Source organism: Gambusia affinis, linkage group LG11, assembly GCF_019740435.1.
Source record: "Gambusia affinis linkage group LG11, SWU_Gaff_1.0, whole genome shotgun sequence".
NCBI classification, from domain to species: domain Eukaryota; kingdom Metazoa; phylum Chordata; class Actinopteri; order Cyprinodontiformes; family Poeciliidae; genus Gambusia; species Gambusia affinis.
The window spans coordinates 22,179,231-22,194,343 of NC_057878.1; the positions used below are offsets into that span (position 1 = coordinate 22,179,231).

The following is a 15,113-nucleotide window of genomic DNA, read 5'->3' on the forward strand; positions in this document are numbered from 1 at the left end:
TGTTTATAGTTGCAATTGGAACATTCTAGCACATTTCATCATGTGAACTTGCTACCAACACCGCAGAACCATGGGATAATACAGTAAGAAGCCAAATTTCTCTTGTCAACAATTTCCAAGTTTTATAACAGATGGAATATGTCTAGTAAGAGGCTCTCAAACAAAGCACTGCAGGGTACATGCATGTAGAAAGAGCCACAGACTTTTCTACAGATGTCTGATACATATCCACTTCAGTTATATCATATCCTTGATTATTTGTATCACTTATTCACTTTTTACTTGATAATTAACCATTGCAATACTATAGGCAAAGTTCAGTCCAGTGGTTGCATGACTGTATTTTGTGTGTAAATCACAGACAGCCAGTCCACACCTACTTGTTATCAGTGTTTTCAGAGGTCAGGACAGTGGGGCTGAGTTCACACAGTGACACTTTATAATACCAACTGTTTGCACTGAACAGGACATTCAAGTAATGAACAAAAGAAGGGCTGATAGGAAAGACTGGGTCATAGTGTTTCCACGCTCTCTTTTTAGAGAAAAGGTTGATTAGAAAGACAGGGTACACTCCTAGGTGTGTGTGCTCAACCTGTCATTCTTCTGCTGATTAGGCAGAAATATTTCAGACTGAATGTATTTATCATGGTGGAGATGGCAAAACAACCTTTTAGATGTCAATTACATAATTACTCTAAGTAACAAAAACATTGTTTAAAATGATCTTTTATTGGATTTTATTAATCTTTATATATCACTAAGGAATGTATACCAAAGGAGAGGGTATGTGGCACATCACTGATGGTTCAAACCTCCTAGTAGACTTATGAACTGCACCTGCGCAGTTTTCCCCTATACTCATAGTTAGGTATTGCTAGGTCTGTCATGATAACAGATTTTGCTGAGCGATTAATTATCTCAAAAATATTGCGATAAACAATAGTATTGTTTGAAGTCCTATTTAGACTGATTTAATGGAAATGAAGTAATAATGCATGCAATTTCATGCCAAAGATAGGTACACTTTATTTTCAAAAGAATGCTTAACACTGGAACTGATAAAATAAACAAATCAACCAAAAACAAAAATAAAATGGATTCTCAGTCTCCATTAGCAAAAATGTACTTGACTAAAAACACCAAAGTGTAAATAAATACTGTATTCAATCAAAAGAGTGCAGATTATGAAGTCTATATACCATATTGACCTTCAGTAATCATTAGATTAAAATAGAGAAGATGGGCACATCTGATGCAATAGTTCACACTACACGTTAGTTCACACCTACATTTTCCCCTTAGGACAATCTTAGAACTTTGATGTTCTAAGATTGTCTCTTGTGATCATCCTGTAGTGTGTGTGGTGTGTTACGGTAGATCGTTGTGGCCCCTCTGATCTAAATCAGGACTTGGAGCGTTAATGCAGCCTGTTGAATGTAACAGGTAGCCAATCAGAAAGCGCTGATTCTCCTCAGTGCATTCTGAGGGGAAATTACAGAGGGGAATCCCAAACAGCTGACAGGGCGCAACCCGAAATCCAGCGGACATTGGGGATGATATCATTTCCAAAGAGTAAAAGCTTGCGAAAGAGGTATTTTCACCATCTCCACATTGCATCATCCTCTTTCTGGTTTATTCTAATAATTTTTTATGCAATTTTAACTTAATTCTTTGAAAACCTTGTAAGGTGCTTACGTGAGTAAAGTTACAAAACAGAAACACAACACAGTACATTACAAAACAACAGATTATATTAATCCTTTAACTGTCCCTCATGGATGAAATTCAAAGTAAATCAGCACTAAGGTCAAGAATATCAGCAAAACAAAAAAGTAAAAACATTTTCCACTGATGCAATAAACAGAAAGAATATATTCTATACATATTACTTAAATACAATTGTTTTGTTTGAATCATGATCTACTTGTTGATCATATAGACTGATATGTGTTGCCTGTCAGAAAACAGAAATTTTACAGTAAGAAAATGAAAGGAACAAATCAATGTTAATGTCCAATAACCGTTGTTTCCATGAAAGGGTTAAAAAAAAAGTCATGACACTGCATTGGTATTTTTATATCTTAGCAAATGTATTTGAACAGGATGATATTAATCATTTGGAGATATTTCACATAATGAGACCATATGAATACTGGAGAAAAGACTTACTGATAATGAAGGTACAGTTTGCATGGACTGCTTTGCATAGTTTTACGTTGCCTGTCGACCTCAAAAGTACAAACTGTTCCTAAAGGATAGACTTGTTTGCCAACAAATGTCATGCAGGTGGCAGCGGTAAAAGAATGAACTCTTGCAGAGTGCAAATGTCTGCCGCAGAACTATTGCCTGCTTTGTCTTTAGATTATATATTATATGTTGCACAGCAAATCTGCTTACTTTTGAAATTAAAGGAAAAGAAAACACATAAAGAGAAATCAAAGATTTTCTCTTTTAGTATTTGATTGAGTTTTGGACACCTTTAAATAAGTAATAGGCACATCAGTTACTTACATAAATCAGTTTAGTGGGCTAAAACAAGTTGTAACCAATGCTAATTCAGGAATTTCTGGTTTGATAGTATCAACTTCCTCTTTACAGAGGGGAGTTGGTTTCCTATTACAACAGGCTTTGCACGCCACCACTTTCTGCAAAGCCTGTGAGGCACGAGTGTGTCTGTTTTCCAGAGGGAGGGAACTTGTAAAGTAAACAGAGAGGGGTTGGCACAAACCTACAGTCAGTACATGCAGTCACGCGATGACTTGCAAGTTATAATGCATATTAATTTCATAATCTTTCACCACAAATGCATCAGGAAGTCATGCAATAAAAAGACATTAAAAAAACATCTTAATGTACTTAATTAAAGGAGTATAGGAAGACTTTCAAAGTGAACAACAAAGTCATATAAAACAATAATTAACTGATGGAACACTGAATGCTGACGCTTTCCACGCAAAGAGTTGGGAATCTGCCCTGTCTTCCCGTTATTATGTAACAGCCTGACTTAAAATACAGCCCTCACTTCCTACAGAATTTCGACACACACACTCACTCCGACTCTGAAAGCCACCCCTCAACAACAAGCAGGACCAGCTCCCACACGAAGCTCAGCTTGCAGCGCAGCGAAGAGACAATGAGAAGCAGAGTGTGGTTTCCTCTAACGGGGCTGCTGGCTTGGCTATGCTGCTTTCATCTGGGGTCCGTTCAGGGGGAGAAGGTGCTGGTTATGCCCGTGGATGGCAGCCACTGGCTCAGCATGAAGATTCTAGTGAAGGAGCTTGGCCGCAGAGGCCACAAGGTCACGGTTCTGGTACCTGAAAGCAGCCTGTTGATTCAAGGTTCTGACAGCTACAAGACGGAGGTCTACAAAGTGCCGTATACTCAAGCTGAACTGGATGAGAACTTCAACAAGCTCAGGGAAGGACTGTTTGACCAGCAGCCAGGATTAGCAGATTTGTTTGTGAATGTGAACCGTTTGGTGAAGTTTACGTCTCTGCAGTCGTTGGGCTGCGAGGCTTTACTGGACAATGAGCCTTTGATGACAAAACTCAGGGGAGAGGGATTTGATATGATGCTTACAGACCCCTTCCTTCCCTGTGGCTCTGTCCTAGCACGTATTTTTTCTATTCCTGCTGTGTATTTTCTGCGTGGGCTTCCCTGCGAGCTGGATATTAAAGCTAACAAGTGTCCCTCTCCTGTTTCCTACGTTCCTAAGTTTTTCTCTGGTAACACAGACCGTATGAGCTTCCCAGAGAGGGTTAAAAACATGATGATGTCTTTTTTGGAGTCGTACGTATGCACGGTCTTGTACCAGCATTTTGATGAGCTGGTTAGCAAGCGCATCCAAGACGGCATGTCGTACAAAGAACTAATTAGTGAAGGAGCTATCTGGCTCCTCAGATATGACTTTGTTTTTGACTGGCCCAAACCTCTCATGCCAAACATGGTTTTAATAGGTGGGATCAACTGTGCAAAGCCGGCTCCTCTTCCAGCTGTGAGTATGACGATTTATGTGTAGAGACAAAATAAAGAATGTATCCCATCTGGATTCACTTAAGGCAGATTTGTTCAGCGCTATCTCCAAATTTAAGAAAGTCAAAACTTTGAAATTTTGAAGACCAAAATTTTAATTTCAGTGTTTTTCCTTGTTAATTATTTTTATTAGCAATAGAGACAGTCATAAAAATATGTAAATCTGCACAAAGTTTTGTATAACACACCATTTCCTGGGAAATGATCAAAATGAAGTGTCACAGAAAGCATGAAACACATGGTGTAAGTCGGCAGATATGGTTCATTGTTTCAAGAATTGTTTGTGGTAGAATGGGTTTATCTTCTCATGCTCTACACTTTGAGAGCAATGTAATCCAGATTTCTGGGCTATGTCCAAAAAAGCTCTAGGAAAGGAGATATGGGGCCCTGCCGTGTTAACGGGGATCAAGTAATTTGTAAAAACAATAGTTTTGTTTGTTTAGGCAAAGAGAGGGTTATTCTTGCCGATTTAAATGGCTTTATAGCTGAAAGTTGCTTACATTATCAATGAGGTAAATTCTATTACCGTGGTTCCTAAAGATTTTCTTGGCCTCCCTATGGATTACAATAAAATCCCCCCCAAAAATGAAAAAAAAAAATAATTTGGGCACACACATTGTTCAACCACACATAAACCTATACACATATTTCGTTTTCAAAGTCCACCTAAGTTTATTTCACACTTCAGGTTGCAACAAAACACACTACAAACCGTCTTTACAGTGAAACACTTTTGTGTAACTGTTTTTTTTTGTTTTTGTTTTATTCATCCATACCACCAAAATGGCTAGTTGCGTACGGTGTTAATGATGTAAATTCTATTAAGGTTTTATAAGATAGATGCAGTTTTTAAACATGTAGTATTGTATTTACTCTGGATTTTGCTTTTGCTTTAGTTTTATTGCATTTATTTTTTTGCCTTTTCAAACTTTTTTTGCAGGACCTGAAGGAATTTGTGGATACTTCAGGAGACGATGGCTTCATTGTCTTTACGCTGGGCTCAATGGTGTCCGACATGCCTGAAGCTAAAGCCAAGCAGTTCTTTGACGCCTTCCGACAAATTCCTCAAAGGGTAAATAATACAGGGTTCCTATCAATTTTCATTGGTTTGATCTATGTACACCTTAAAATTCAATTCCAATCAATAGGTTTTATATGGCAGTGTTTTTTCTTCCTGAGAAAGCCACTGATAAGTTTTATGATTAGAAGAAAAAACAACCTCATTGCCCTTCTTTTCAACCTATAATACATAATCTGCAGGTTGAATCCAGTTGAACTGCTGGACTTTGTTCTCTACTTTGCTGCCCACATGACAAACTGATCATTCAATACCAAAACAGTTTGATTGTGCTAATGATCTGGTCTGATTCTTATTGCAGGTGATTTGGAGGTACACAGGTGAAATACCCAAAGATGTACCCAAGAACGTCAAACTTATGAAATGGTTACCTCAGAACGATCTACTAGGTGTGTTTAATGACACATGGATTCATGAAAAATGGTATATTATTTGGGTTGAACTACATATGTTTCTTTTTCTCTGCAGCTCACCCCAAAGCTAAAGTCTTCATGACTCATGGTGGAAGTCATGGCATCTATGAAGGCATCTGTAAAGGCGTTCCCATGTTGATGTTTCCACTCTTCGGGGATCAGGGAGACAACGTGCACCGAGTGGTGTCTCGGGGTGTTGCTGTGAAGCTCAATATATTTGAAATGACAACAGAAACATTGTTGGATGGACTGAAAAAAGTTATCTATGACAAAGGGTAAGAAACTTCAACTCAAGCATATTAAAAACTAATGAGTAATTTATGAACAACTTTTTATGCAGAGATATTTGTATTTAGTTGTGTGTCTCGCCATCAGAAGACATCAGTAAGCTTTTTCTTTTTTCAGCAAAGCAGATTGCGATAACTGGTGATCAACAGCTGGTTATTAGAGAATGGACTTTGAAAATCCCAATTTTTTGACATTCAAAACAAATGAAAAACATCTTAGCAGTTCGAATTTAACTTTATAGTGCAAACATTTTACACCAGTATCACATCATAAGTACCGGTAATTAATTCATCCTTATATTTTTCCAAGGGCAAAATGTCAGGAGATGTAAAGACCTGGCTTCTGTTGGGTTTTACAAATTATTAGGTGGTTTCCACTTACAGCTTTCTAAGGTAGATTATTGTCAGCCATAGTAGTTCCACATCCTTCTTTCTTATTTTTCTTCCTTTCTTCTACCCTTTTTGTTCTTCCTTAATTTCCGTCATGGCGTTTGTTCATTCTTCCATCCTCCATCTCTTTCTCTTACATGTTTCACTTGCTTGCTTATTTTCTCATTTGTTTCCATTTTTTCTGGTATTTGCCTCAATTTTCTTCCTTTCTTAGCTTTCTTAAATCACACCTTCTTTCCTTTCTCTGTGTGTCCTACCTCCATTCTTTCAATGTGTCTTTTATTTATTTTTTATTTCATTCATTCATTCATTTGACCTTCCTTTTGTCCTTCAAAAAACATCATAATTAACTTTTATATTTCATGCCTAAAAGAAAGTAAAGGACTGAGAACTCTGGGAACTCAAGAAAAGTATGTTACTTTTACCCGAACATTGTGTACTGAATCAGTCATCCTGTCTATGTTTGTACTTTGTTGCATGATAAAACTTCCTCACCTGTGCTGGCATGTCTACAGTACTCAGCTGTCCTGCTATATGGATTCCAGTGGCATTTCGTAATGAAGTTTTCTGCACAAATACTGATATTTTTTGTTCGATTATACACTTCCCTTGCTGATTATTTTAGCACACTAGTTTAATTTATTTAATTTGTGTTGTCCTTTTCCCAAGGACAATACAGACTCTTTGTAGTATATTACAAGGAGTCTGTAATACACTAAGGTTGATCTGAAACTCACTGTTATACGACCCTTTTGTAACTATTGTGTCTTTTCTGTAGATACAAAGAGCGCATGGTGCAGCTGTCTCAGATACATCTGGACCGCCCTGTTGAGCCTTTGGACCTGGCTGTTTTCTGGTCTGAGTTTGTAATGAGACACAAGGGAGCCTCACATCTAAGGGTGGCTGCACATGACCTGAACTGGTTTCAGTACCACAGCCTGGATGTTATCGGCTTTTTACTTTTTGTTTTTGTTGCCGTTTTGTGGGTGACTCTGAAATCCTGTTTGTTTTGCACTCGCAAGTGTTGCGGGAAGAGAGGTGCAAAGAAAAAGTCTGAGTAGTGTCTGCCATGAAGTAAATAGTTTGAACACTGCTGTGAAGTTTTGTCAGATGTACAGTAAATTGTATATATGTGATTTGCCAGTACACATCTTTTTTAGTAATTAAACTGAATAAAATTAATAAAACTTATTTCTTGAACTTCATTTATTATTTGTGAAAGTATACACAGACCTTGTAGGATAAATTTTTTGAACTGGCCTTGAGAATTTAAGATGTTAGTTTAGTTCTGTTTCATAGGAATGTTGTATGAATGGACTATAAAGCACTTTTGTTTTGTAATAGCAGTCATCTTTTAGGTATGTACAGATCATATAAAGCCTTCATGTTTATTGCTTCCTCTGTAGCAAATTTGTGAAGAAGCTTAAAACAAATTAACTAGAATATTGTCCAGGCACATTTGTCAACGATCCATTTTTCTAAACGTTTTTGTTGTTATTAATCAAAAACTAACTTCCGAAAAGGAACAAAAAAAAAAACCCCAATAAAAAATAACTGACCTTACAAATAGACAGAAAGACATGTTGTATTTAAAACATTTTATTTATTGCCTGAGATCCGTAACTGTCAATTAGTTAAAGCAGTTAAACAAAACAAGCAAGAAGGTAGAGCATGCAATACATAGTATAAAATTGCAAAAAACCCCCCCCAAAAAACAACAACAAAAAAACACATAATGTCAGTCTTCAGAACTGTAAGTAAGAAACAATGTTGGGAACCAGGGCTTTTGGTGCTGTCTGGTTGTTTTTGTCGGCTTCCTTCTCTTCCTTAGTTCCACCACAAGATGGAGCCATGGAGCTGCTGTCGTTGGAGGGGCGGTCCAGCTGATTATCGCGCACACCTGTGGATCGTCACCTGTCATCGTCCAGCTTTAAGTGGAGCTGGTTGTCAGTTCATCAGTGTCTGAGTGTTAACCTACTGTGGTACTCAGCGACTTTTAACTATCAAATTATGGGCAAGAATATATATTTTTCTCCAGCGATTTTATTCACAAAGAAGTGAATAAAAACGTAAGGTTAAAGTTAGAAAACCGTTACTATTTATTTTCTGAATTGTCCTCGCAATAGTCCTCACCCATAAGCACAGAAGTGGTTCGACTGCAGAGGAAACCTTTGACTTTATTTTAATCAGGCTGCCCCAGTGCTGCACTAATTACTCTGTGTTATGCAGAGAACACGCATCTCTTTCTAAACTCTCGCAGATTGCTGAGAAAACGGACTGAAATATGACCTTAGAGGCAATTTTAAAAGATGCTGACGGGATCAGGGCTTCATGTGAGCGGCTGTGATTAGAAGTTACTGCAGGACCTCAACTGCTAAAGAAAAATTCGGCTCATAACTCTTGGAGTTTAGAAAATATCGCATAAACATCAGCGAAAATACTGTAGCGATGATTTGGACCGCAACATAAAGCCAAAGATGCCGCAGTTAAGTAAATGAAGACGTCCCAAAAGCATCGGCAGACTGGCATACGGGGCTACCAAGGGATTCTGAATCTGATTTGGCTGCCTCTCCCCCCCTCATTAAGAACATCAGCATCACTAACAGTGTTTACATTTAGACTTGGTGAAGTTTGTGAGAGTGGGCCCAGGTCAAAATCAGTCAGTAATCACTGGGCATTATTTGCTGTAATGTATTTGTGAACAAACCAAGCTCAAACATAAAGATTACAGAAAGCCACATATTGAAGCCATGACAACACAACAATCAAACAATCAAGATGATTTTTTTGCACTTTTAAAAAGTAAACTTTTTAATTAAATCTGAAATGTACAATTTTTTTGTTAAATTTATCTCTGCTGTGCACATTAAGTAAGATTTAATAGCATTGTCATTCTCAATAAATATATGCCAAAGTGTTAGATCTATGTTAAAATTTCAACCATTTATAGGGGCCCCTGAATGACTGGGGGTGGGGAGCCTACCAGCAGCTACTGAGTTTTCTTTGCCTTCATAAATCTGTCTCACAATTCTAGATCTCTCAGAAGTGCTAACATTGAAAAATTATGCATAGTTTACCCCATCTGAGCTTTTCTGTTCTTTAAAGCTGTCTGCAGCAAAGTTGCTATGGAGGTCACATATTACAGTATTAGGGTATTTTTTTTTGAAATGGCAGCAAATTTGCTTATTTCATAACATATTTCATAACCCAGCAACATTTTCTCACGGTCTGTTTAAAAACTACAGTCTCAGATCAACTGCCCTCCAGCACTGTCTACAGCAGAAAGAGCAACATGCTACATATCATGAGAAACATAGACAACATTTGCTTTGCATTGTCCCCACCAAATGAAAATGATGTAGTTTGATCTGACTAAATATTAGATTTTTGATTAATATGTGTTTCTGTGTTGTTGTACATTGTTTTAAGATCGTTCTAAATGCCTCTTTTTAACTTTGAGCACCTGCACCTCCAAAGGTCTCTGCGAGGTCCTGCTTACAAGGTACGAGTGTGTCTGTTTTTCAGAGGGAGGGAACAAATAAAGTGAAGAGAGAGGATTATGCTCAAATCTACAGTTAGTACATGCAGTCACTCAATGAGTTGTAAGTTATAATGCAAAATAATTTCATGACTTGACACCCCAAATGCAGCAGAAAGTCTTGCAAGAAAAAAACTTTAAAAATCATCTTAATGTGCTTAGTTAGGATGTAAGAACACTTTCAAAGTGAACAGCAAAGTTATATCAATGATTAACTGATGGCACACTGAATGCTGACGCAGAGTTGGGAATCTGCCCTGTCTTCCTTTTATTATGTAACAGCCTGACTTAAAAAGCAGCCCTCACTTCCTACAGAATTTCAACACACACACTCACTCCGTCTCTGAAAGCCGCCCCTCAACAACAAGCAGGACCAGCTCCCACACGAAGCTCAGCTTGCAGCGCAGCGAAGAGACAATGAGAAGCAGAGTGTGGTTTCCTCTAACGGGGCTGCTGGCTTGGCTATGCTGCTTTCATCTGGGGCCCGTTCAGGGGGAGAAGGTGTTGGTTTTTCCTGCAGATGGCAGCCAGTGGCTCAGCATGAAGATTCTAGTGAAGGAGCTTGGCCGCAGAGGCCACAAGGTCACGGTCCTGGTGCCTGAAAGCAGCCTGTTGATTCAAGGTTCTGACAGCTACAAGACGGAGGTCTACAAAGTGCCGTATACTCTAGCTGAACTGGATGAGAACTTCAAAAAGCTCATGGAAGGACTGTTTGACCAGGAGCCAGGATTAGCAGATGTGTTTGTGAATATGGACCGTTTGGTGAAGTTTACATCTCCACAAGTGGTGGGCTGCGAGGCTTTACTGGACAATGAGCCTTTGATGACAAAACTCAGGGGAGAGGGATTTGATATGATGCTTACAGACCCCTTCCTTCCCTGTGGCTCTGTCCTAGCACATATTTTTTCTATTCCTGTTGTGTATATTATGCGTTTGCTTCCCTGTGACCTGGATATTAAAGCTAACAAGTGTCCCTCTCCTGTTTCCTACGTTCCTAAGTCTTTCTCTGGTAACACAGACCGTATGAGCTTCCCAGAGAGGGTTAAAAACATGATGATGTCTTTTTTGGAGTCGTACCTATGCACGGTCTTGTACCAGCATTTTGATGAGCTGGTTAGCAAGCGCATCCAAGACGGCATGTCGTACAAAGAACTAATTAGTGAAGGAGCTATCTGGCTCCTCAGATATGACTTTGTTTTTGACTGGCCCAAACCTCTCATGCCAAACATGGTTTTAATAGGTGGAATCAACTGTGCAAAGCCGGCTCCTCTTCCAGCAGTGAGTATGACGATTTATGTGTAGAGACAAAATAAAGAATGTATCCCATCTGGATTCACTTAAGGCAGATTTGTTCAGCACTATCTCCAAATTTAAGAAAGTCAAAACTTTGAAATTTTGAAGACCAAAATTTTAATTTCAGTGTTTTTCCTTGTTAATTATTTTTATTAGCAATAGAGACAGTCATAAAAATATGTAAATCTGTACAAAGTTTTGTATAACACACCATTTCCTGGGAAATGATCAAAAATGAAGTCACAGAAAGCATGAAACACATGGTGAAAGTCGGCAGATATGGTTCATTGTTTCAAGAATTGTTTGTGGTAGAATGGGTTTATCTTCTCATGCTCTACACTTTGAGAGCAATGTAATCCAGATTTCTGGGCTATGTCCAAAAAAGCTCTAGGAAAGGAGATATGGGGCCCTGCCGTGTTAACGGGGATCAAGTAATTTGCAAAAACAATAGTATTTTTTTGTTTGTATAGGCACCATTTGTGCTTATACAAACAAATATAAGCACAAATATGGCTGTTACCAGCTTCTGCAGCTGGTTACAGCCATAAAAACTTTGTGGCTTTTAGTAGCCATAAAGCCAAAATGGCTAGTTGTTAATGATGTAAATTCTATTAAGGTTTTATGAGATAGATGCAGTTTTAAAATGTGTTGTATTGTATTTACTCTGGATTTTGCTTTTGCTTTAGTTTTCTTGCATTTATTTTTTTATCTTTTCAAACTTTTTTTGCAGGACCTGAAGGAATTTGTGGATACTTCAGGAGACGATGGCTTCATTGTCTTTACGCTGGGCTCATGGGTGTCCGACATGCCTGAAGTTAAAGCCAAGCAGTTCTTTGACGCCTTCCGACAAATTCCTCAAAGGGTAAATAATACAAGGTTCCTATCAATTTTCATTGGTTTGATCTATGTACACCTTAAAGTTCAATCCCAATCAGTGGGTTTTATATGGCAGTGTTTTTTTCTTCCTGAGAAAGCCACTGATAAGTTTTATGATTACAAGAAAAAACAAGCTCATTGCCCTTCTTTTTCAACCTATAATACATAATCTGCAGGTTGAATCCAGTTGAACTGCTGGACTTTGTTCTCTACTTTGCTGCCCACGTGCCAAACTGATCATTCAGTACCAAAACAGTTTGATTGTGCTAATGACCTGGTCTGATTCCTATTGCAGGTGGTTTGGAGGTACACAGGTGAAATACCCAAAGATGTACCCAAGAACGTCAAACTTATGAAATGGTTACCTCAGAACGATCTTCTAGGTGTGTTTAATGACACATGGATTCATGAAAAATGGTATTGTATTTGGGTTGAACTACATATGTTTCTTTTTCTCTACAGCTCACCCCAAAGCTAAAGTCTTCATGACTCATGGTGGAAGTCATGGCATCTATGAAGGCATCTGTAAAGGCGTTCCCATGTTGATGTTTCCACTCTTCGGGGATCAGGGAGACAACGTGCACCGAATGGTGTCTCGGGGTGTTGGTGTGAAGCTCAATATATTTGACATAACAACAGAAACATTGTTGGATGGACTGAAAAAAGTTATCTATGACAAAGGGTAAGAAACTTCAACTATAACTTACTAAAAACTAATAAGAAATACTATATGCACATTTTATGGAGATGGGGGGTTTAAAATACTTCATAGAGTTTTCCAGACAACATTGCACCACACAAATTTCTCATGTTTTTTTATTTTTTTTGTACAATCTCCACTTCAGTTCAACCTTATCAGTGGAGACATATTGTTGATGTTACCATTATAAAATAGCTTACAATTAAGTATTGGCAAAGCTCAATGTGATTTTCACAGGAGGCGGAGCATTGTTGTCAGCAGCTGCTGAAAGTAGCTAAAAAGTTACTTTTAATGTAACTTAGTTACTTTCCAAATCAAGTAGTCAGTAATCTAACTAAGTTACTTTTTCAAGGAGTAATCAGTAGTCCGATTAAAGTTACTTTTTCAAAGTAACTATGCCATCACTGCTAAGGAGTCTGTAATACACTAAGGTTGATCTGAAACTCACTGTTATTCGACCCTTTTGTAACTATTGTGTCTTTTCTGTAGATACAAAGAGCGCATGGTGCAGCTGTCTCAGATACATCTGGACCGCCCTGTTGAGCCTTTGGACCTGGCTGTTTTCTGGTCTGAGTTTGTAATGAGACACAAGGGAGCCTCACATCTAAGGGTGGCTGCACATGACCTGAACTGGTTTCAATACCACAGCCTGGATGTTATCGGCTTTTTACTTTTTGTTTTTGTTGCCGTTTTATGGGTGACTCTGAAATCCTGTTTGTTTTGCACTCACAAGTGTTGCGGGAAGAGAGGTGCAAAGAAAAAGTCTGAGTAGTGTCTGCCATGAATTAAATAGTTTGAACACTGCTGTGAAGTTTTGTCAGATGTACAGTAAAGTGTATATATGTGATTTGCCAGTACACGTCTTTTTTAGTAATTAAACTGAATAAAATTAATAAAACTTATTTCTTGAACTTCATTTATTATTTGTGAAAGTATACACAGACCTTGTAGGATAAATTTCTTGAACTGGCCTTGATAATTTAAGATGTTAGTTTAGTTCTGTTTCTTAGGAATGTTGTATGAATGGATTATAAAGCACTTTTGTTTTGTAATAGCAGTCATCTTTTAGGTATGTACAAATCATATAAAGCCTTCACGTTTATTGCTTCCTTTGTAGCAAATTTGTGAAGAAGCTTAAAACAAATTAACTAGAATATTGTCCAGGCACATTCGTCAACGATACATTTTTCTAAACGTTTTTGTTGTTGCACTGACGAATTACAAACATGTTTTGGGTGAGAAGCCATTTCCTGATTTATGAAAACCAACACAACTATGACCCCATTTAGTGGCCCTTTTTTTTTTTCTCTCTATTTTAAAGAGTAGCAAATGCAAGTTAGCTTCAAGGAAGCTATTTTTTATGGATCAGAGATGCATGAAATTTGGAAAGCGAATTAAATGTTCTTTACTACTGTGATCGGCTTATATGGGAAAAGTGTTTAATATCATAACCTTGGTTATGTGTTAAGAGTACCAGTAAGTTTGAAGTGGTCCTGAGTGATTTGGTTTAAAAAAAAAAAAAACTTAACATAATTTTGCCCATTGAATAATAACTGTACCTTTTATTAAAGGCTGAATTTAAATTGTATTTATTTTCAGAGTAAGAGTTTGAAATCACAATAAAACTTTTATCTTGGAGTTTTTAGCATATTTTTAGGGTTACCAAAATTTTTTGAGGGTGCATGCAAATATGTTTTTTTTCCCCTGTATTTGACCATTTTTTTTAATCCACAATAGTTGCTATGTAGCTCGAGATGATATTGAAGCCTTGGCTTCAACATGTCTAACACTAGTAATCAGTAAACTTTGTTTGCTTTTGGCAGTGATTAATTAAAGTTGGGCACTGATAGAGGAGCAACTGTTTAAACAGTCACTGTTATATTGGTAGCAGATGCTGCTCTATGTTATTTTAATTATCTCATAACATAGAAAATATTAAATCTCAAGAAGATGTCTGTATGTGTACACAAACACACTCCATTGTGCAAATCACACAGGTGGCCAAAGAAAACAAATTGTTTGCATGAAAGCAACTGCCTATTACTTTGTCACATGAAACTGCACAAAGTTTTGTATTTTGGCATCAATAGGAACAGTCCGAGTTATTTAATAGGAAACTTAACTATTTTCTTCTTCGCAGTGAGCAGAAAACAGGACTGACTGCTCCCTTGCTTTGTAGTGTTTACTGTGATCTACTTCTTAGTTCATTGACATCAATGTAAAATGCCTTGTAAATGTAACACCAAGTAAAAGTGTAAAACGCACGTCTGCATAAAGCAGGGTTGTTTGACACCTCAACTCTTTGGCTTCCTTGTTTATACTAACCAGTGCAAAAGTTTGTGAAATTAATACTGAGGCTGATTAAGTTAAACTCTGCTCAGAAGCCCCACCAAGTGGACAAAATATTTACTACTCCGTCTGTTGTGAAGAAGTCAAAATCTATTTTCCTTCACGATAAGTGTTTTTATCCTTTCACTTCTTCATATTTTGTCATGTTACATTTGCA

At 37.6% G+C, this 15,113-nt stretch overlaps 2 protein-coding genes across 2 annotated transcripts; both read left to right on the forward strand.

The window, feature by feature from the left end:
• The first annotated feature begins 2,975 nt into the window (after window positions 1-2,975).
• On the forward strand, window positions 2,976-7,894 carry LOC122839567 (UDP-glucuronosyltransferase-like). The gene is made up of 5 exons (XM_044131275.1): window positions 2,976-3,994; window positions 4,973-5,104; window positions 5,412-5,499; window positions 5,579-5,798; window positions 6,979-7,894. Exons 1-5 carry the CDS (start codon window positions 3,134-3,136, stop codon window positions 7,259-7,261), a joined length of 1,584 nt encoding a protein of 527 aa, XP_043987210.1. The 5' UTR covers window positions 2,976-3,133; the 3' UTR covers window positions 7,262-7,894.
• Window positions 7,895-10,053: 2,159 nt separating this feature from the next.
• Window positions 10,054-13,509, forward strand: LOC122839568 (UDP-glucuronosyltransferase-like). The gene is made up of 5 exons (XM_044131276.1): window positions 10,054-11,016; window positions 11,762-11,893; window positions 12,203-12,290; window positions 12,370-12,589; window positions 13,097-13,509. The coding sequence occupies exons 1-5, from the start codon at window positions 10,156-10,158 to the stop codon at window positions 13,377-13,379; spliced, it is 1,584 nt and encodes a 527-aa protein (XP_043987211.1). The 5' UTR covers window positions 10,054-10,155; the 3' UTR covers window positions 13,380-13,509.
• Window positions 13,510-15,113: the final 1,604 nt, after the last annotated feature.